At 47.6% G+C, this 21,305-nt stretch overlaps 1 protein-coding gene across 1 annotated transcript; it reads left to right on the top strand.

Moving 5' to 3' along the window:
- Nucleotides 1-16,557: 16,557 nt before the first annotated feature.
- LOC128598576 (C-terminal-binding protein 2-like) lies at nt 16,558-17,874 on the top strand. The gene has a single exon (XM_053609124.1). The coding sequence runs from the start codon at nt 16,558-16,560 to the stop codon at nt 17,872-17,874; it is 1,317 nt and encodes a 438-aa protein (XP_053465099.1).
- Nucleotides 17,875-21,305: the final 3,431 nt, after the last annotated feature.

The raw sequence follows: 21,305 nt of genomic DNA, 5'->3' as shown, positions 1-21,305 counted from the left end.
ACTCTCCTCAAGACCCCCAGGGGAAAATACCTAAACCCTGTGATTAAGACTTGAGCCAGAAATGAGACAAGCTGACAGGCTTAGGGGGTGGGCAAGGGAACCCAGAGTTGTGGGAGGGAAAGCAAGGGCTCCTGGAGGAAAAGCAAACATGGCAGGGACAGGGACTAGATTCTGCTGCAGGGCCTGAGTTGGAGGGGAGGGGATGGCTGTGAAGGCCCCTGTGTGGGGGGTTACCTTTTCCCAGTTCCAGGGGTATCCCCCAGCCTGCTTCTGGTCCCCCACTGACAGAGAAATGGAAAAGGAGGATGGAAGCCTGCAGGGGGCTCACACCTGTAATCCTAGCATCCTGGGAGGCTGAGCAGGCTGAGGTGGGTGGAAGGCGTGAGTTCAGGAGTTCAAAACCAGCTTGAGCAAAACTGAGACCCCCATCTCTTAAAAAAACAGCTGGGCACTGTGGTGGATGCCAGTAGTCCCAGCTACATGGGAGGCTGAGGCAAGAGGATCTCTTGAGCCCAAGCATTTGAGGTTGCTGTGAGCTATGACTCCATCGCATTCCACGGAGGACGACAAACTTGAAACTCTGTCTCAAAAAAAAAGAAAAGAAAAAGAAAGGGAAGATAATTAAGAGTCACCCCATTCACCCAGAACAGTGTCCCCACCAAGACCTGGGCAACAAAGATGTAGGACCCTGTGAATGCTGTGGGACTCCTAACCCTGGCCACCCCAGAACAAGCAAAAGCTGAGTCAAGATAAGACACAACTAGGTGACCATGCCTTGATGGGGTCTACAAAAGTCATACCCTTACCCAAATGCCCCCTGCCTGTAAACATGGAGAACAGAGCCTCAGAAGCCACTGAGCGGAGGACTGCTATGGGAGCAGCTCCCTCCTGTCAGACCTCCCTCCTGCTGAAGGCTCAGACCAAGGACTGAACAACACTACAAGAAAACTAACCATGACCAGCCACCTTTCCTGGGTTGAAATCTCAGGGCCTGGAGCAAACCCTGACATTTAAACGTACCATTAGTGTTTCTGCTTCAGGAAGAGGGTTCATATAAAATCATGCCCTTGTTTTTCATTTCTCTGCCTGTTTGTCTGGGGAAGTGGAGCTTTCCCTGCAGGCATATCTCCCCACCCGTGTCCACCTCCAAACCTCCTTGAACAGCAATGTCCAGCTGGCCTCGGGCCTCTAGGATGGCTCACTCCTCTGCCACTGTTGATGATGAGGACCCTAACAAGCACTCACTGAGCATTGATTTTTGTGCCGGCTCTGCAGTAGGTGGACCATGTACAATAACGCCAAGGTTATGTATGATACATTTATTATCACCGGTGTACAAATGAACAGAGCTGGACACAGACAGGTGAAGCGCCTGGTCCCAGGTCCCACAACAGTCAGTGTGCAAACCCAGCTCTGCCTGATCCTGCTCTGTGCATTTGTGTATGGAGACGGACTTATGGCAGGCACTCGGGGTCAGCCAGAAGCCTTTCCAGGCCTCAGCTCCTGCTCTGCGAAGTGAGCGCAATCATATCTGTTGTATTGACTGTATACACTTGTAATAGGCAAATAACCCATGAGAAGGTGCCATGCGAGCATTAGAGAAGCAGGGAGGGACAGCTGCAGTTGCACAGAAGAGGTTAGTCTGAGCCTCACTCGCTCACTCACTGGGATATGACTTTGGACAAAGCACTGCCCTGTGCCTCAGTGGGGATAATAACACCACTCCTCTTGTGGGGAATTATTAATAATTCCCAGGGGAGGAAATGAGAAACACTGGTCCTGCCAACTTGGTCCAGTTCCCTGAGAGTCAGGGAAGCAGCCAGGCCTAGCAGCCTTTCCCAGTAGTTCCAGAGGTTTCTCCTGAATCTTCTAGTCTCCCCAGCTGAGGAACTGCAGCATCTCATTAACTGGTGATTTAATGCTTCTCCATGTGGCTTTGTGCTCCTAGGTGACCTCCCCCTCACCCCAACCCCCTGGTCCCTAATCTGTCAGCAAATCTGCTTTTTGTCTGAAAGAAGAAAAACAAGATTCCCACCAAAGTACTTGTGGGCAGACTTGTAATTTATCTGAAGTCAGTCCAGGGGGTCGATGGCCCGAGGATGAGAGCCTCTCAGAGCCAGCATGCCTCGCATATTTCTGTCTCCCTCTGTGGTTTGGAAAGCCGGGCCTTTCACAGAGCCATGCCTTTGTGTCCTTGGCCCTGGGACCCCTGCCCCACCAGCTCCCTGATGACCAGGGACTCACATGGGCTATTTATCAGGCCAGGCTGACCACAGGAAAAACATCCCTTTGAAGTTCCACCCATTTTCAGGTGTTCCTCCTGCCAAGTGGGGCCAAGAAGTCTCTGTTCCCCATTCCCCTCCTGGGCCTACTGTCTCTCACTCCCTCTTGCCCTGGTGGCCACCACATTCTTGGCTGGAACCAGCCCATCTCACCTCTTCACTCATTCAGAGCAGTTCCTCTCAAGAAGCCCAATCAAAACCTGTTGAATGAGTTTGAGCCCCCCAGGAATGCCAATTCCCCCAACCCCAAACCAAAACAAACAAAAATTTGTTGAATGAGACCATTTACAAAATTTATCTCTAAGAGCTTCAGTTGGGGAGGATGGTATTACTGTGAGACAGATGGCTGCAATGCTAGTGGGCTAAGGCCATGGAGCTGCACGCCAGGCCTGGGGAAGGAAGGAAGTTTTGTGTTGTGTCTTTTGTCACAATAAAAGAAAAGTTTAGCTCCTTGTTGCTGGGTTGCTCAGAGGTTATTTGGTTTCGACCCTCGCTGATCCTGGGGGACTCCGTGGGTCTCATCTACCTGACACACGCCCCACACCTGCCTCTTCCTGAAGCCACTGTCACCTCCTCTGACCAGGAGGGGAGAACAGCCCAGGACACCACTTTCCATACACACTCCGCCCTGGCAGCCAGGGTCTAGGGACAGCTGTGAGTTAGGGGGAGTGACTCCAAGCACAGCCTGTGAAGCCTGCCCTGTACAACAAACATTTTGTAAACAGCCCTTAGAGTCCTTGCTGCCTGTGGCTAGGTCTGCTCTGGAATCCAGGATTTAAAACAATCCTGTGGAGTTCAGCTGCCTCCCTTCCATACATCTGATCTGTGCGTATGGGGGGTGGGGCGGGCCCCCGCCTGTGGCCTGCAGCCCCTTGTTCAGGGTTTGGGGCAAGCTGAAGAGTCAGTGCTGGTGACCTTGCTCCTAGTCATGGTCCACTCTGCCCAGGGACCTCCAGGACTATACTCCCTGGTGGAAGCAGGGGCAGGGACAGAGGTACAGTATAGGGGTGGGGTGGGGTGAGCCATTTACTTGGTGAAGGGATCCATTTTCACCTGGAAGAGGGACGGCTTGGAGAATTGCTCTGGCCAGGGTTCTAAGCTGGTCCTGGGCATGGGTAGCATCTTAGCAGCTGGGCTGGATCATTTGCTCTGGGCTGAGGAGTCGTCTCCTGGCCACCTCTCCCTCAGAGGTAGAGTGGTCAATCTTGAGGCTCAGGAAAGCTGTCCCTGGGTGTCAGGCCCAGAGAGCAAGACACTTGTCCACTTCACAGGTATGCCCAGCCTACCCCAAACCACATGGGCAGACATGTGGGGCAGTAGGAAGGGGCACTGTCTAGGGGTCTGTCAGTGGAAATCCTTCCATGAGGCTGGACACAGGCAGGGAGTCTGCCAGAGCCAGGGTTGCCCCTTGAGGTGGCAGCAGACCTGCACCCAGAGAGTTGCTCAAGTGCCACTTTACACACAGGATGTGGGCTTCAAGCCAGGGAAGGTGCCATCTCTCTCAAAAAGCAAGATCTGGGGACAGCACCTGTGGCTCAAAGGAGTAGGGCGCTGGTCCCATATGCCAGAGGTGGCGGGTTCGAATCCAGCCCTGGCCAAAAACTGCAAAAAAAAAAACCAAACAAAAAACCAAAAAACCCAAAAACAAAAACAATAAAAAAGCAAAATCTGAAAAGTATATGACGAAATCCTTGGGGCAGAGGGGACTTAGAAAAGGGTAGTGGAAAACAAGGTGAGGTGTCTTACCACAAGTCCCATGTCTGTGCTGGAGCGGACCCCCCCCCACCAGAGCACAGCAAGCAGGATACAGGGCAGTTCCATAAGCCGCAGGGTCCAAAAGTTTGAAAAAACCTAGTTTTCCAGAAACAGCATAGCAATTCCTGGGACTGCAGCCAGGGAGAGATTTCTTCCATGGTCCTGGGCCCCATGCTGTTGGTTCATGAGGTATGTCTTCAACATCATCCCTCCTGCAGAGAAAAGAACACTTTTCCTAGGATCTTTGCTAGTATATCACATAGGATGAGGTCAATGGCATTACGCCAAAGTAAATTTTTGTGGGAGAGAAGATTTTAACATCACTCATTTACATGTGAAGATTTTGCTGATTTTAAGTGACTCTAACTTGTTATTAAAGCCGGGCCTGGCAATAATCTGCCATCAGCAGATACCAACAACACAGTTATTGAATGACCACCATGTCCCATTTTTACATATAATGAAGTGGATGTATTACTTTCTCATTTTTACAGTTGAAGAGCTGGATCTAAAAGACTATAGTAACTTGCCTAAATTGATACCATAAATGGCCAGAGAGGCCAGTGGGCCAGGCCTTCTGACCCTGGAACTGTACACAACCCCTGCACGTCAACCCTGCAACAATGGCCTACACATCTGTCTGACTGAAACACATCACAGATACAACTAACAGCTATGTTGGTCATTAAATAGTCCTCGCCCTCACCACTGAGGGGAACATCAGTATTTTCTATTTTATTTTACTTTAAAACAATGCTGACCTGAACCCCACTAAGTTAATTTCACAACACCCTCCTGGGTCTTAGCTGTCCAGTTTGAAAAACACTACACTGATAGTGGAAACAAATTCTAAGAGGAAATAGCCTACACTGATGATTAGCTGCTCCTTCCCTTGCCTGTCATCATCAAAGCATCTGGAAAAGTCAATGGCTCTTTTCTCTGCCCTCTCAAGCCATGGGACATAGCTCTGGTCACTGAAATGAAAGCTGAATATTTTTTTTTTTTTTTTTTGGAGACAGAGTCTCACTATGTCACCCTTGGTAGAGTGCCATGGCATTGCAGCTCACAGCAACCTCAAACTCTTAGGCTTAAGCGATTCTCTTGCCTCAGCCTCCCAAGTAGCTGACTTACAGGTGCCCACCACAACGCCTGGCTATTTTTTGTTGCAGTGGTCATTGTTTAGCTGGCCCAGGCCTGGTTTAAACCTGCCAGCCTCGGTGTATGCAGCTGGTGCCATAACCACTGTGCTACGGGCACCAAGCCATTAAAGCTGAAGACTTGTATAAGGACTTCTGAGAAAGCTTTTCTTTCTTAATTAAAAAGCCTCTTCCCATTCAAAAGCTTTCTGCTTTGAATGATATGATGCCAGGAGCTCTGGCAACCTTCCTGTAACTATGAGAGAAAAGCAAAGGGAATTGGGGAGACGGTGGCTGCAAGCTCACTGAATGCTACACTAGCATCAGTAGACACCCTTCTTGTTCTGTTAGAGAAATGGACCCCCATTCGTTTTGCCAAAACCTTTAGTTAAGTTTTCTGTTACTTGCAGCTGAAAGCATTCCTAGCTGACAACATAAGAACAATGGGGGAAAAAAAACAAAATAAAACCACTTCAAACAGTTAGATAGTTCCTTGCACTTAGGAGTGCTAAAATAGGTTTTTTACAATTAATTTTTTTTTGAGACAGAGTTTCACTATGTCACCCTTGGTAAAGTGCTGTGGCATCATAGCTCACAGCAACCTCAAACTCTTGGACTCAAGCGATTCTCTTGCCTCAGCCTCCCAAGTAGCTGGGACTACAGATGTTATGACACCTGGCTATTTTTTGGTTGCAGTTGTCAATGTTGTTTAACTGGCTTGGGCTGAGTGCGAACCTGCCACCCTTGGCGTATGTGGCTGGTGCCATAACCACTGTGCTACAGGAGCCAAGCCTTGATTTTGAATTTATCTATGATCTCCTCATCTTATCTGGTGTGCTCCAAACTACTGGCCAGTGGTGCTTGGGCCACTGCATACATGAGGAAGGTGCTCCAAGCTCATGTTCATTGTGTGGGTGCCTTGCTTCTCCCTGCCAAGACAGCTTGTCTGTGACCTTGTAGCACTGTGAGTAGTAACCTTGGGTATGTGCAATGCTTCTTCAATTCATACTCCCAATCCAACCTTCATTAAAGTATTGCTGCAAACTAATTTGCTCCCAACAAAACTACTGCCGTTCCCTGAGTCCTTAAAACTTACTGCCAAAGGTAAATCTATCACAGGATACCTGAATACATAAACACATCCTGCTCAGGGAAATGATTTTCATATTTTTCTATCATGAGACAAACCCAGATTCTTTGGAAGAGCGTTTTGTGGGATATGGGGGCTGAAAACACTGGCCTAGAATGCCACATTTGGGGTAGGTCTTTTCAGTAGAAAAAATGTGAAAGATTTTCAGAAGATTAGGCAAAATGCTTCAAGTGGGAAACTACAGAGCAGCTGTTTAGGGAAGGAATGGGCAGAATGTTTGCCTGCCACAATAATGAGCCTCTGTACTAATTTCCAAGGATACCTGTGTCGTCAGTTGCATTTGATGCTCACCTGTCAGGTGAGCAGGTAAGTATTGCTCCTGCTTGACAAATAAATTGAGGCCCCGAGGCACAGAGGACTTTGCTTGAGGTTGTACATCAGCCTCCGCTGTGCAGTCCAGCCTGCGCCAGAGAATTGGTGCTGCCTTTGTTAACCCTGAATCCCTTCCTCTGGGCAATGGCTCTACCACCCTCCCCTGGGTTCTGATATGCTCTGCCCTCGACTTCCTGCCATAGGCTGGGCTCATTTGATACTTCCCTGGAATCTGAATCTTACGCAGAGACACAAAGGGACCCAAAATAGCTGGAGCCTGGAGCTCAGTCTCTCCTTGCACACCAGAAACCCTAGCCAGAAATTTCTACTAAGCAGAAAATTGAAGCCCACAGGCCACTAGAGAAATCTAGGATATTTGGGATTGGTTACTGGTATCTAGATGGGGAGGAAGTAGTTAAATTCCTGTTTATAATCTGGGAGAATGGTGCCGTGGGTTGATACTACGAATCTGTGTTGAAGCCTAGCTCCAGTAAGTCAGGATATGACTTTACTGCAGCATGCTCAGTAAGTCAGAATGAGGTCTGTCTCAGTGTGCTCAGGCTGCCATAACCAGAGTCTGAGCGGCTTAAATACTCGCATTTCTATTCTCACAGTTATGGATGTCAGGAAGTCCAAGATGAAGGTGCAGGCCAGTTTGGTGAGGGCTGTCTTCCTAAGTTGCAATTGGCTGCCTTCTTGCTGTATCCTCAAGTAGCAGAGAGGGAGTGAGATCTCTCTCTCTTTCTAATAAGGCTACCAATTCTGTAGGGTTAGGGCCCCACCCTTATGACTTCATTTAATCTTAATCAGCTACTCAAAGCCCTATTTCCAGATATAGTCACAGTGGGACATGATTCAGTCCATAGAAAGATCACACTGGAATAACGTGGGCCCTTAATCCAGTATGATTGACATCCTTATAAGAAGCATAAAAAATGTGGACAGAGACACACACAGGGAGCCGCCACATGAAGATAAAGGCAAAGAGCCCAGTGATGCTTCCACAGGCCAGGGAATTCCAAAAATTGCCACCTTGGAAGCTGAGAGAGAGCCCTGGAACTGGTGCTTCACAATCCTCAGAGGAAACCAGCCCTGCTGGCACCCTGGTGTGCACTGAGGGCTGTATACTTGCTACTATAATTTTGCGTGTGTGTGTGAGACAGGGTCTCACTCTGCTGCAGAGACTGGAGTGCTATGGTGCAATCACAGCTCACTGCAACTCCCAGGCTCAAGCAGTTCTTTTTACTTCAGCCTCCTAAATAGCTGGGACTATAGCCATATACTACTATGCCTGGCTAATTTTTTTTTAAATTTTTGTAAGGATAGGTTCTCACTGTGTTGCCTAGGCTGGTCTCAAACTCCTGGCCTCAAGTGATTCTCCCACCTTGGCATCCCAAGGTTGCTGGTATTACAGGTGTGAGCCACTATGGCCAATAAAATAATTTTTAAAGATGCAAAATGCAGACTGGATGAGGTGGCTCACGCCTGTAATCCTAGCACTCAGGGAGATGGTGGATTGCTTAAGCTCAGGAGTTCAAGACCAGCCTGAGCAAGAACAAGACCCCATCTCTACTAAAAATAGAAAAACTGAGGCAAGAAGATCTCTGGAGCCCAAGAGTTTGAGGTTGCTACAAGTTATGATGATGCCACAGCACTCTACCCAGGGCAAAAGAGTTAGACTCTGTCTCAAAAAAAAAAAAAACAAAACAAAAGAATGCAGGTGCCTTGATAGATAGTTGCTTCTGACAGTACAACAAGATTGAATCTTACAAAGTTCATCTCCAGGTGTACAGTGGAACTTGAGGCCTTTCTGTGATTAGGCTAAAATATCATTAGAAAAGGAGTTAAAGACTGATTCTGTAAAATTCTTCATGTTACATCTCTCTCTCCTCTAAATGATAACACACAGTCATATCCACAAACTTATCAGAGCTTTATGGAGGATTTAAGGCCTAAACACAAAAAGAATTAGACCCGAACCATTCAAATAAGGATATTGGGAGGATTTGGAAGATTTGGAGAATCCCAGATCCATCCAGTCCTTGGAAACACCCCCTCCCACCTGAGGAAGGTGCTCCTCTCCCACAGGGGAAAGTTGGCTCTTCCCTTCATGCCCTCCCCTCTCCGCTGCCTGCCCGGTGGCAGGGGCTCAGCATGCGTGGCTTGGACTAGAGGGAGAAATGCAGAAACAATGAGAGACACCCGGAGACACTGCAGGAGCTCACTGATTCACGTTGCCGGAAATCTGGAGAATGTTTGTGGAAATGGATCGTGAGGGTTTTTGGCTAAAGCAGGAGGAACAGGATTCTGGCTGGGATGAAAGGTCTTGGTAAAATAGTTCCACACTCTCTGTACTGGGGGAAGGGGGAATGCTGTCTCTGTTTTAATAATTTGCTGGTGCAAACCTGATGGCATTGAAATGACCTGAAAAGGCTAATGGAGGAACTGGCATGAGTGTGGGGGCAGGACACTGAATTGAGTCCATTCCTGTGCACCACGCACCCCATACCCATCAGGAGGGACCTTAGGACAAATTCATGGGACTCTCCTACCCTCATCCTTGCCACGGGAATAAACTAGTGACAGAAGTTCCAGAATCTTTAAAAAGGCTCTGCTGGCTGCCGTGCAATGCTAGTGGGAAGGGCAGTGATGGAACTGGGTCCCCATCTCTGAGGGGCCTTCCCTGCAGGAAGCTTAGCAGAGCTCAGATGTCAGGGAGTCATCTTCCCAGATCTCAGGCCGTGGGTGATTGACAGGGATCCTCCAAATTAAACCAGTAATCCACTAATGTCCCCTTTATTCATAGCCTCTGGAAGGTTGAGAGAGGCTGACCACCAGCATGCTAGAGAAGCACAGCCTGTTGGAAATTCCTGGCCCTGGGCCAGTGCACAGACCCAGCATCCTCCCAGTGGGGATCCAGGCATCCTGAGCAAAGCCACTACCATAATATCCCGAGTGCATCCTGTGACTTTTGGCTTTTAAATAACAGATTTTGGCCATTTCCTCAGAAAAATAAGCATTGGGAAAGTAACTTCTTGAACTTTTAAAGGATCCAAAACACCTAGGGTCCTAGGGTCTGCCACAGGAGCGAGTCTTTTTGAGGATGAACAGCAGAAGGCGGTGGGGTGGCGAGTGTTATGCTTGTAGCAGGAACCACCTTTACTTCCAGGCCAAAAGGTGTTGCTGTTGCCTAGTGACGGCTTGGGATCAAATGATATGGGTGTGGGATCAAATCCACCCTCTCACTAACGGTGTGAACCTGGGAGAGCTGCTCAATTTCTCTGTCTCCATTTCCCCACTAACAAGAAGAGGATGTTAATTGTGCCTTTTCCAAAAGAGGTTCAGCTCATGAAGATATTTAAAGAACTTAGAACAGGGTCTAACACATGCTAAGTGATAAATATTGCTGTTATGATTCTGATTATTAACACACCCAGCAGTAAGGGCTAAAGAACACTAACATTACTATGTACAGGCAGGGCCACCAAGGACTCAGGCCTCTCAGGAATAAAGGTTTGGGTCACCCCACTTGGCCAAGAATCTCAGCTGGAAGATATGGGTCACAGAAGCTGGGGGAATGTTAACATGTAATGGGAACAGGAAACCAGACACAGTGTTATAGGAATAAGGATGGTGGCCTCTGTACTTCTTGGCTTGCTGTATCATTAACGTTATTAAAATTGTCTTCTCTTTGTAAGTGATGAGGGTTTTTAGTGTCTGATGTTATCTGTTAGCCCAGATGTTGCAGAATATTAAACCAGTGCCTACATGGGAAAGGAACATTCCTCAGAGTTCTTGGGCTCAGGGACCAGTGAGCCTATCATATCACTTTAGAGTCTGGAAAACGGGGTGGGTCTTTGGATTGTCACCCACTGGGACGAGAACAGCATGTTTTTAATTCACTTGGGACCATTGCATTGTGAAGCGGGGCACTTCTGGGAAGTGTTTGCGTGTGAGCAGGAAGCCAAAGGCAGACCATAGTAGTGAATGATCTGCCAGTTCTCCTGATTAGATGGCTGTGATTCTGAAGAGGCTGCAGCCCTGGGGTCCTGCTCCCAAGCAAATTAAACTGAAAGAAAGGCAATTAAATCGTCTCTCCTAAGAAGCTGAAGCTGATGTGAGCTGGTCACTCAGCAGCGTCACAGAGAGGAGCGCCATCAGGTTCCAGCTGCTGAGACCTAGGCATTTTCCTCACATGTACCCTCCTTCAGTCTGGACATTCCCCTCTACCTGTCCTCACTCTTTTCCTGTAAATCCACTTTTCTTGCTTAAATTCACTACATTTCTTTCTCTGCAAAGACTCCTGACTGATTCCCACTCTCTCCCCCTTTCTTCTCCCAGCAAAATAAAGTCAGGTGTAGAGCTGGTGGCTCAGCTGGTTGCCCTTGGTAGGATGAAGAACCTGAGTGCTAATTAGGTGTGGGTTCTGGGTGCACACGAACAGGCAAATGCATCGTTTTGTGGGCAGCTAGAAATCTCCCAGAGTGAGTGAAAACAGACACTCACAGACTGGATTCCCTCCTGCACCCTCCTAGTCACTCACACTCACACTCTTACACATACTCACCCATATGCTCACACCCACACCCATACTCACAGACTCTTACAGAGACACGCACCCACACTCTCACACATACTCACACACGCACAGCTTTCACACCCACACACATCTACTCACTCACACTAACATTCACTCTCACATCCCCATCCACTCCCCACACTCACACACTCTCACACACTCATACATTCTCATGCCCACACACTCACACTCTCACACTCATACTCACTCTCTATCTCACACACGCACACCTTTCTCCCTCTCACCAGAATGCCTTACTACATCAAGAGCAAAAAGTCCTTCATAAGACAAGTGATGGCCCTGTACAGAATGTCCCAGATCCTGGGCTGGCCAGGAGACCAGCTGGCTGTCAGCTTGCTCGTCTTCATCCTCAGAGAAAGGCACTGAGGTTGGTGCACACAATTCCCCATGAATTTTCATGGAAGGAGCTCTTGCTAGACCTTTGCCCAAGATCCTCCTACCTCAGCCTCTCCAGTAGCTAGGAGTACAGGGGCCTGCCACCACATCCAGCTAACTAAAAAAAAATTTTTTTTTAGTGATGGGATTTTACTCTGTTCTCCCCAGGTGGTCTCGAACTCCCGGCCTCAAGCAAGCCTTCTGCTTTGGCCTCCCAAAGTGCTGGCATTACAGGCGTGAGATACTGCACCTCGTCAAAAACTCCTTCCAGCCTGTTCTGGAAGCCCTGTCATCCTTATAAACTATCTTTTTCCCATGGGCTTATGGTGGCCAGTCCAGAAGGCCTGATTTTACCTCCTTATAAGCTGCTCCAGCCAAGATGCTGGTAAAGAGTATCTTGGGTGGGTTAGTTGCAGGTGGTTAGAATTGCAGAGTTGGCCTGAAATTGTAAACCAAAGGCAGCAGCTGCCTGCGCATGCAGTAAAGAGGATGGAGAAAGTTCTGCTGTCCCCAAATATGCCTCCCTCTGCTGAAAATCCATGAGTATGGGGAAGCTTATCCCTCCCATCCCAGCAGGGAAGGGGAGGTCAGGAATTCTGCTCCAAGAAGCCTCAGGAGGGATTCCCAGAGCAGGACCCTGGAGGAAGAGGCAGCAGCCAGCCGAGGGCAGGGTCTTTTTACTCGCTGCTCTTGGGTTTCCTCCTCAGCATGTGACATAGCCTGAGGCTGGAAGGAAGTCCTACCCAGGGGGACTCTGAGCACTACCCAGAGTGGAGGGAAGGAGGCGAAACTAATGCACTTTGCTTTTGTTGTTAATGGCTTTACAGAGGTGTAACCGACACACCACAGACTGCACGTATTTAAGGTATAGATGTGAACACATTTTGACACGGGCACACGCAGTTGAGAGAGTGAACACAACCCTCTTGGCAAAACACAGCCGACTCCACAAAAGCTCCCTCTGTTCCTGTGCAATCCCCACCCCTGCCACCCGTTCTGTTCCCCTCACCCCAAACACTGGTCTGCTTTCTGTTACTAGGGATTAGCTCTGGGCCTGGCATCCTTCAGTCAGATAAGGACCCCGAGATCCATCCGCGTTATTGCACCAGCGCTTCGTTCCTGTTCACTGCAGAGGAGCATTAGTTGTCTGTTCACCGCTGATGGACGCTTGGGTTGTTTCCAGCTTGTGGCTATTGGAAATAAAGCTGTTGTGGAAACTCACGTGTAAGTCTTCACTTACACGTGACACACACAACTAAAGGCAGCAGTGGACACACACTTACATGTCCCTGGATAGACAGGAATGGACAAGTCATGGGGTACGAGCATGTTTAATTCCTTAAGAAACTGTCAAACTCTTTTTCAATGTGGTGGTGCCATTTTACAGTCTCACCACCCGAGCTATGTGAGAGTTGCTCAGTATTCTTGCCTGTAAGACATCTTCACACGATCATTTTAGCCTTTCTAACAGGCCTGTGGCCTCTCATTGTGCATGTGCCTAATGACAGTGAAGCTGAGCACCTTCTCCTGGGCCTGTCAGGACAGGACCTTGTGTAGCTCTCCAGGGCTCGCTCTTCTCTGGTATGTTATCCTGCCAGCTCCTGTCACTTTGTCCTCCCCAGCAACTCAGCTGTGTCCTCAACTCAGGAAACTCGCTGGGCTTCCTGTTCAATGGTCTGGAAATTCCCTGTAGGCAGTAAACTGGCCAATCATAGGTCACCTCAGTTTGTCCCGGTCTCTCAGGGATCGCCGTCCTTCATTGCCTGATGTCTGATGGCTTGAAGACAATTGTTTCCTATATTTTGTGTGTTTCAGATAGGAGACATGAGGGTCAGTAGGTCCTTATTACTTGTAACATCGTGGCCAGAGTGGGAATCAAGGCTAAAATACTTTGAAAGCTTTCTCAAAATTGCATTCCCTTTGTCTGTTAGCCTCTGACACTTCTCTGAAGTTGCCAGGAAGAGCTACAGTGAAAAGTCAGAGGGATGTGATAGTCACCAGCTGGCTTGTTCTGTACAGAACAGCCCTGCCCTTACTAACACAGCTCTGGTCAGAGACCTAGGAAAGGCCCAGACATTCCAGTCCTAGATGTCAGAGGACCATGGAGAATCCTATGTTTGTCCCAGCTCTGGACCTCCCTCTGTGCCCAGGGAGAGCCTCCAAGTGACAACTCCTGCTCCAAACAGCCTGGTTCCTGCCTTGAGTGGACAGCAACTAGAGGCAGCAGCCAGGTGTGGCCAGGACAAAAGAGGTTTTCTTAACATGAGAAGGAGATCTGTTTTTCTAATGCTGTGTCCTTTTTAATTTGAACCTGACTGGAATGGACAGTGACCCCTTAGAGTCAGATTGAGAGAATGCTGTCCTGGGTATGAGGACATGTAAGGTGCCGGGAGCCCTGTGAGCTAACTCACCATGGGGCCTAGAGTCTGCGGGACCCAGAGACCAGGAGACTCAGAGACAGAGGGATCCAGAGACTGGGGGGGTGCAGAGACCGGGATGTCACAAGACTTTACGGCTCAGAGACTTGAGGGGGCTCTCTTCATATCTAGTGCTGACCCCAGCCCCCTCTGGCCTCTGAGAACACTGACAGTGTGGGACACATGTATAAATACGGGTTCATATGTCCATGTATTATTCTCCAAACATATGACTTTAATTCTCTGATCATTGTTCTCAAAACACTGATAACACTACTAATAATATAGGGGCTTCAAGAAGGCTTTTTAAAAGTGGCACAGTAGTTTTATGTGTGTGTAGTAAAATACACACAACATTTACCATCATAACCATTTTATTTTATTTTATTATTTTTTGAGACAGAATCTCACTATGTCACCCTCGGTAGCGTGCCATGGCGTCATAGCTCACAGCAACCTCAAACTCTTGGGCTAAAGCAGTGGTTCTCAACCTGTGGGTCTCGACCCACAGGAACTGTATTAAAGGGCCACAGCATTAGGAAGGTTGAGAACCACTGGGCTAAAGGGATTCTCTTGCCTTAGCCTCCCAAGTAGCTGGGTCTACAGGTGCCGGCCACAATGCCCGGCTAGTTTTTGTTGCAGTTGTCATTGTTGTTTAGCTGGACCAGGTCGCCAACTTCGGTGTATGTGGCTGGCACCCATAACCACTGTGCTACAGGTGCTAAGCCCATCATAACCATTAAAAAATGTACAATTTGATGGCATTAAGCACATTGACAGTGTTAGACAACCATCACCACTGCCTCGTTACCAAACTTTGGCATTATCCTAAATGGAAGCCCAGTACCCAGTAAGCAGTCCCTCCCGGCACCACTCCTCCAAGCTCCTGGCAGCCACAGATCTGCTTTCCACCTGCACGATTTGTGTTCTGGGTATTTGAAATAAAGGGAGTCATATGATATTTGTCCTTTTGTGTCTGCTCCTTTCACTTAGCATAAAGTTTGCTAAGTCCATCTATGTGTATCCATCTATGGGGATCAGTACTTAATTCCTCTTATAGCTGTGTACAATTTCATTGTACGAATACAGCACATTTTGCTTAGCTTCTCATCTGTTTATAGACACCTCTGGGCTAGTGTGAATAGGGCTACTAGGAACATTCATTTTCAAAGTTTTGTTTGAACACTTGTTTTCAATTTGGGGGGTATATGCCTAGAATTACTGGGTCATAGGGCAATTCTGTGTTTAACCTTATTAAGAAACCCAGCAAACTATCTTCCAAAGCAGCTGCACCGTTTTGCGTTACTATGCAGTGTTTCAGGGTTCTGATGTCTCCTCATCCTTGCCAACACTCGTGATTTTCCAATTTAAAAATGATGGCCATTCTAGTAGATGAGAGGTGCTATTTCATTGTGTGTGTGGTTTTTAAAGAAACATCTTGCCAGTGCCAAAACAACCTATTTATGTGAGGAATAGATATATACAAGAATACTGTCATTTAGGAGGAAATGTTTTATTATGAGCATTTTATTTATAGAATAAATAAAGGAATAGATATATAAAAGAATACTGTCATTTAAGAGGAAATCTTTTATTATGAACATTTTATTTATAGTTTTACTGTATATTTATCATGACTTGAATTGTGTATACCATTCAAATAAGGTTAAAAGTGGTTATTTCTGATTTATATTCAATATTGAAATAATCTCAAATTATTAAATTTAATTTAGATTAAATAATCTCGATTTAATCTAAATTAAACTGCCCTATATGCTGTATTTACATCCATAATGATATATGTAACATTCCAAGGGGTACAAAATAAAAATCCAAATATTGGACAAAAAAATCCCAGGGGTCATATTTACTTGCTGTGTTACCTCCAAAGTTACTTAATCATTCTATAACTAATTTTCTCCATCCTGTTAGATGGCAATACAATGTTATTTAATGGTACAGTTGTTGGGAGGATTAAATGAGATATAATTGTAGCATATAGCATGAATTCAATAAATACTAGTGCTGTGAGTTGAGTGTGTTGTGTGTCACCAAAATTTGTACGTTGAAACCTTAATCAACTATATGGGTGTTGATTAAGGAGGTGGGGCCTTTGGGAAATAATTAGGTCAGGAGGCTGGAGCCCTCATGATGGGATTAGTATCCTTATAAAAAGACACACCAGGTTTTAAGGTGACTCAGAAGCGGCCTGGAGGAGCGAGGGACCGAACCGGAAGTCACGCCGCGCTAAGGGGGCGCCGCACAGCCGCGGCCGCCACCGCCACCGCCACCTGCAGGGTGGGCGCCTTCCACCGACGACGCGGTCGCCTGGGACCAGGGTTTCATCACCTTAAGTGAAGCTGTATTTCCTTAAAAAGGCAGACAGCCCACCGTGTGAACCATAGAGCTTGTGGACTGATTTATATCGGGATCATAGGGGCGTAAAGCACGAAGACTCCCGCGAGTTCCCCTAAGTCCTTAGAGGAGTGCTTTGCCATTTGAATCTGAGAGTTGCAAAGTTCCATAAAGAATGGCCCTGGTGGATGATCACCAAGTCAAGAGACGGCGCTTGGACAGAATTTGCGAAGGCAGCCGCCCGCAGATCGTCACCGGCCTCCTGCACCCCCGGCCCCTGGTGGCGCTGTTGGACGGCCGCGACTGCGCAGTGGAGAGGCTGATCCTGAAGGACCTGGCCACCGTGGCCTTCTGTGACGCCCAGTCTACTCAGGAGATCCATGAGAAGGTGTTAAACGAGGCTGTGGGCGCCATGATGTACCACACCCTCACCCTCACCAGGGAGGACCTGGAGAAGTTCAAGGCCCTGCGAGTGATCGTGCTGATAGGCAGTGGCTACGACAACGTGGACGTCAAGGCTGCCGGTGAGCTCGGGATTGCTGTGTGCAACGTCCCGTCCGCAGCAGTGGAAGAGACGGCCGATTCCACCATCTGCCACATTCTCAACCTGTACCGGAGAAACACGTGGCTGTCCCAGGCGCTGCGGGAGGGCATGCGGATACAGAGTGTGGAGCAGATCCGAGAGGTGGCCTCGGGAGCAGCACGCATTCGCGGGGAGACACTAGGCCTCATCGGCTTTGGTCGCACGGGGCAAGCGGTTGCTGTTCGAGCCAAGGCCTTTGGATTCAGCGTCGTATTTTATGACCCCTACTTGCAAGATGGGATAGAGCGGTCCCTGGGTGTGCAGAGGGTCTATACTCTACAGGACTTGCTGTATCAAAGCGACTGCGTCTCCTTGCACTGCAATCTCAATGAACACAACCACCACCTCATTAATGACTTTACTATAAAGCAGATGAGGCAAGGAGCATTCCTCGTGAATGTGGCCTGTGGGGGCCTGGTGGATGAGAAAGCCTTAGCCCAGGCCCTCAAGGAGGGCAGGATACGAGGGGCGGCCCTCGACGTGCATGAATCGGAGCCCTTTAGCTTTGCTCAGGGTCCACTGAAGGATGCACCAAACCTCATCTGTACTCCCCACACGGCCTGGTACAGTGAGCAGGCCTCACTGGAGATGAGGGAGGCTGCTGCCACAGAGATCCGCCGGGCAATCACAGGTTGCATCCCAGAAAGCTTACGAAACTGTGTGAACAAGGAACTCTTTGTCACCTCAGTTCCTTGGTCAGTAATAGGCCAACAAGCAATTCCTCCCCAGCTCAATGGTGCCACATACAGATACCCACAAGGTATCATGGGCGTGGCTCCAGGAGGACTGCCTGCAGCCATGGAAGGGATCATCCCTGGAGGCATCCGGGTGAGTCACAACCTCCCTTCAGTGGCACACTCTTCCCAAGTGCCCTCTCCCAACCAGCCCACAAAACTCGGGGACAATTGAGTAATAGCAGAGGATGCTGATGCCGGAAGGGTTGTATCTGCCTAATCCATGACCAGACTCAAGAAAGCTGACAATTACTTCATGTGATAGTTTAATTGAAAATCAAAACTTCATACAAGTCCGTCAGTATGAAAAGTGGGTCCATTCAAGACACAAAGGTACTCATGTTTTGATTTTAATTTACCCCAAAGAAAAATTGGCTTGCTCAAGGAAGAAAAGTGACTCTTGAAACCTTTTTTGCCAGTAATCTAACAATTGTGATATTTACAAAGTGTTGTAAAATAATTAACAGCAGCCATTTCCATAGGTTAAGAACTTTATGTTGATTTAATGGATTTTCCTTCTCAAATACCATTAAACCCTTTATATTAAAAAAAAAAAAAAGAGAGGACGGCGCCTGTGGCTCAGTGAGTAGGGCGCGGGCCCCATATGCCGAGGGTGGCAGGTTCACACCCAGCCCCGGCCAAACTGCAACAAAAAAATAGCCGGGCGTTGTGGCGGGCGCCTGTAGTCCCAGCTACTCCGGAGGCTGAGGCAAGAGAATCGCGTAAGCCCAAGAGTTAGAGGTTGCTGTGAGCCGTGTAACGCCACGGCACTCTACCAAGGGCAGTACAGTGAGACTCTGTCTCTACAAAAAAAAAAAAAAGAGAGAGATACCAGAAAGCTTACTTTCTCTGTGCTCTCCTCTGTGAAGATAAAAAGAGAAAAGGGCTGTCTGCAAACCCAGAAGCAGACTCTTGGCAGATACACTGCTAGTACCTTGATCTTTTTTTTTTATTTATTAATTTATTTATTTTTGTTGTTGTTGCAGTTTGGCCGGGGCTGGGTTTGAACCCGCCACCCTCGGCATATGGGGCTGGTGCCCTACTCACTGAGCCACAGGCGCCACCCCCAGTACCTTGATCTTTAACTTCCCAGTCCCCAGACCTGTGGAGAAACAAATGTTTGTTGTATTCTGTTACATGTGTAGCAACGAACTAAGATAGGTAACACTGTTATTGTCATTTTCTTTGTATTTATTAAACAGGCATGTGCTTTTCCTCAGAACTTTCATTTTATAAATGAGGAACTGGACATGGATTTAGAAACCTGACTAGATTCACTAGTAAAAATTAAGGACGGGTTTCAATCTAGGTTTGCGTGTTGCCAAAGACTTTACTGTTTAACCTTTTACCAGGCTATATTTTATAATTACTATTTCATTTGTATGGAAATATATTTTAAAATGGTTGGAAATAATTCGTTATTGTTAGGTATTTAAAACTTGCAGTTATTATTATTTTGTGTAGAGACAGAGTCTCACTTTATCGCCCTTGGTAGAGTGCCCTGGTGTCACAGCACACAGCAACCTCCAAGTAATAAAATGTCATTTTTGAATATTTATTATAAAAGTAAAAGAAAAGGAGGCAACAGACAACTGGTGGGATATTTGACATTGTATCTGAGAAACTGATGCATCAATATATGGTTCGACGGAAGTGGTTGCAATTCTCTGTGAGTTCTCAAGATGCTCATCAGACATTTTGGTCCTAATTTAACTCTTAACATGCTTCATTCTTAAAAAAACAGTTGCACATAAATGTAGGTGCTGCTAAAAAGTGCTGACATGAATAAGACATGATTGTGAAGCAAAAGATATTTGTCTCTGGGAAAATAAAACCTATAAAAGTCCAGTAAAGAGACATAATTGAATTTGTTTCAGCTGCATGTCAGATTGTAGCTCTATGCATTACATTTGAAAATTGGCAGGCAACATATTTATGTCAAATGAAAATGGAGTCTCAAATGCACCAAAATATTATTTTCCAGAAATCCTCAAGGCTGCATGTTTTTTGCTGTTCACAGGACTATATTTAGCTAATGTGTCAAAATGCATAAAATTGTTTGCCTTAATTTGAACTTGACATATTTCAGTTTTATATGGACTGCTGTTACAATTTCAAACATTGTATTGATAAGTTGATTTCACCTTGAAGACACACATTTAACTCACTTAAGTGGTTAAATCCACTAAACATGCTACATCTGTAAGCCAGCTTTCATCAGCAAGTTCTGGCACACATTTAGTTTTTGATACCACAAAAGACTTGATAATATGTCACAAATCATAAAATGTTAACATTTGTCCTTGATTAAGGACACCTTTTTTTTTTTTTGAGACAGAGTCTCACTATGTTGCCCTTGGTAGAGTGTCGTGGCATCACAGCTCACAGCAACCCCAAACTCTTGGGCTTAAGCAATTCTCTTGCCTCAGCCTCCCAGTAGCTGGGACTACAGGTGATGGCCACAATGCCTGGCTGTTTTTTTGCTGCAGTTGTCATTGTTGTTTAGCAGGCCCTGGCCAAACTATAAAAGAGAAGGGAGGAAAGTCTGGCTGAGGACACCATCTGTAATTGGCACCCCCTCCACCAGGGAGCCACTTTGTGCCAAACCAAGGAGGAGAGGGGCAAGAACAAAACATCTACCAACTTGGAAAGAGGAAGTTGGGAGAGATAAGCCTGTGTGGCTGGTAGGCTCAGAGATGTGTGCTGGGGTCTGAGGGTGGAGGAACTAGAGGGCATGTGAGAACAGCCAAGGTTAACCCCACCAAGTCTATGACCCTCCCTCTTAGTCTGCCTGGGCTGGACGTCTGTAGAATTTGGATTTCCAGGGACAACAGACACCTGGTTTTCCTTGACCTCTATCCCACCCCCAGAACATCAGGGTCCCCTCTGGCTCTCCCCCAGTTAAACCACCTTGGTCTCCTTGCCCCCCACACTCTCCTTCCCAACCTTCTCTTCCCTCTGTCCTCACCTGGGGACCACATCTGGATGGCCAGCTACCCATCAGTCTTCATTCCTGAATGTTGCAATGGCCCCTTGAAGCTCACAGGTCTCCAGGTGAACTAATGATCAGCATGTGGGGGATTAAACAGCATCCTCAGCCACCACCTCCCAGCCTTTCCCCAAGAGGATTTACAAATTTGAGAGGAAAGAATGGATTTCTCTGATTAGTCTACTCAAGAAATAAAGGTCCAGTGCCCTGTGGAACCCATTATGGGGTTTTCTTTTGGAGTTTGGACACAGCGAGCTCGGCCTGGTCATCCTGGAGCCGGCTGGCTCTCCAAAAAACCCCACTTCTTGCTCTACACCCTGGATTCTTGCAAGAGTCCCAGAAAATTCGCAAAGTCCTGCTACTTTTAGGACGTAGAGGATCCGTGTGTGTGTGTGTGTGGGGGGGGGTAACCTTTCCAGCTCCCGAGCGAAGTCGTCGGGAACTGCTCTAATGAAAACCAGCAGCCAGGGCGCTCCAGGAGGGCTCCGGGCAGGCGCGGTGGAGGTTCCCGCAGAGACCTCGTGGGATGGTCAGAGGCTAGCGCCGAACCCAGCGAAACCCGCAGCAGCTGAACCTGACCTCTGGCGGCCGGGGCTCGCACCCCACCCCCACACTGG

This window comes from Nycticebus coucang, chromosome 11, assembly GCF_027406575.1.
Source record: "Nycticebus coucang isolate mNycCou1 chromosome 11, mNycCou1.pri, whole genome shotgun sequence".
Classification (NCBI taxonomy): Eukaryota; Metazoa; Chordata; class Mammalia; order Primates; family Lorisidae; genus Nycticebus; species Nycticebus coucang.
The sequence above is the reverse complement of the archived record's forward strand: the minus strand, read 5'-3'. Positions and strand labels throughout refer to the sequence as shown.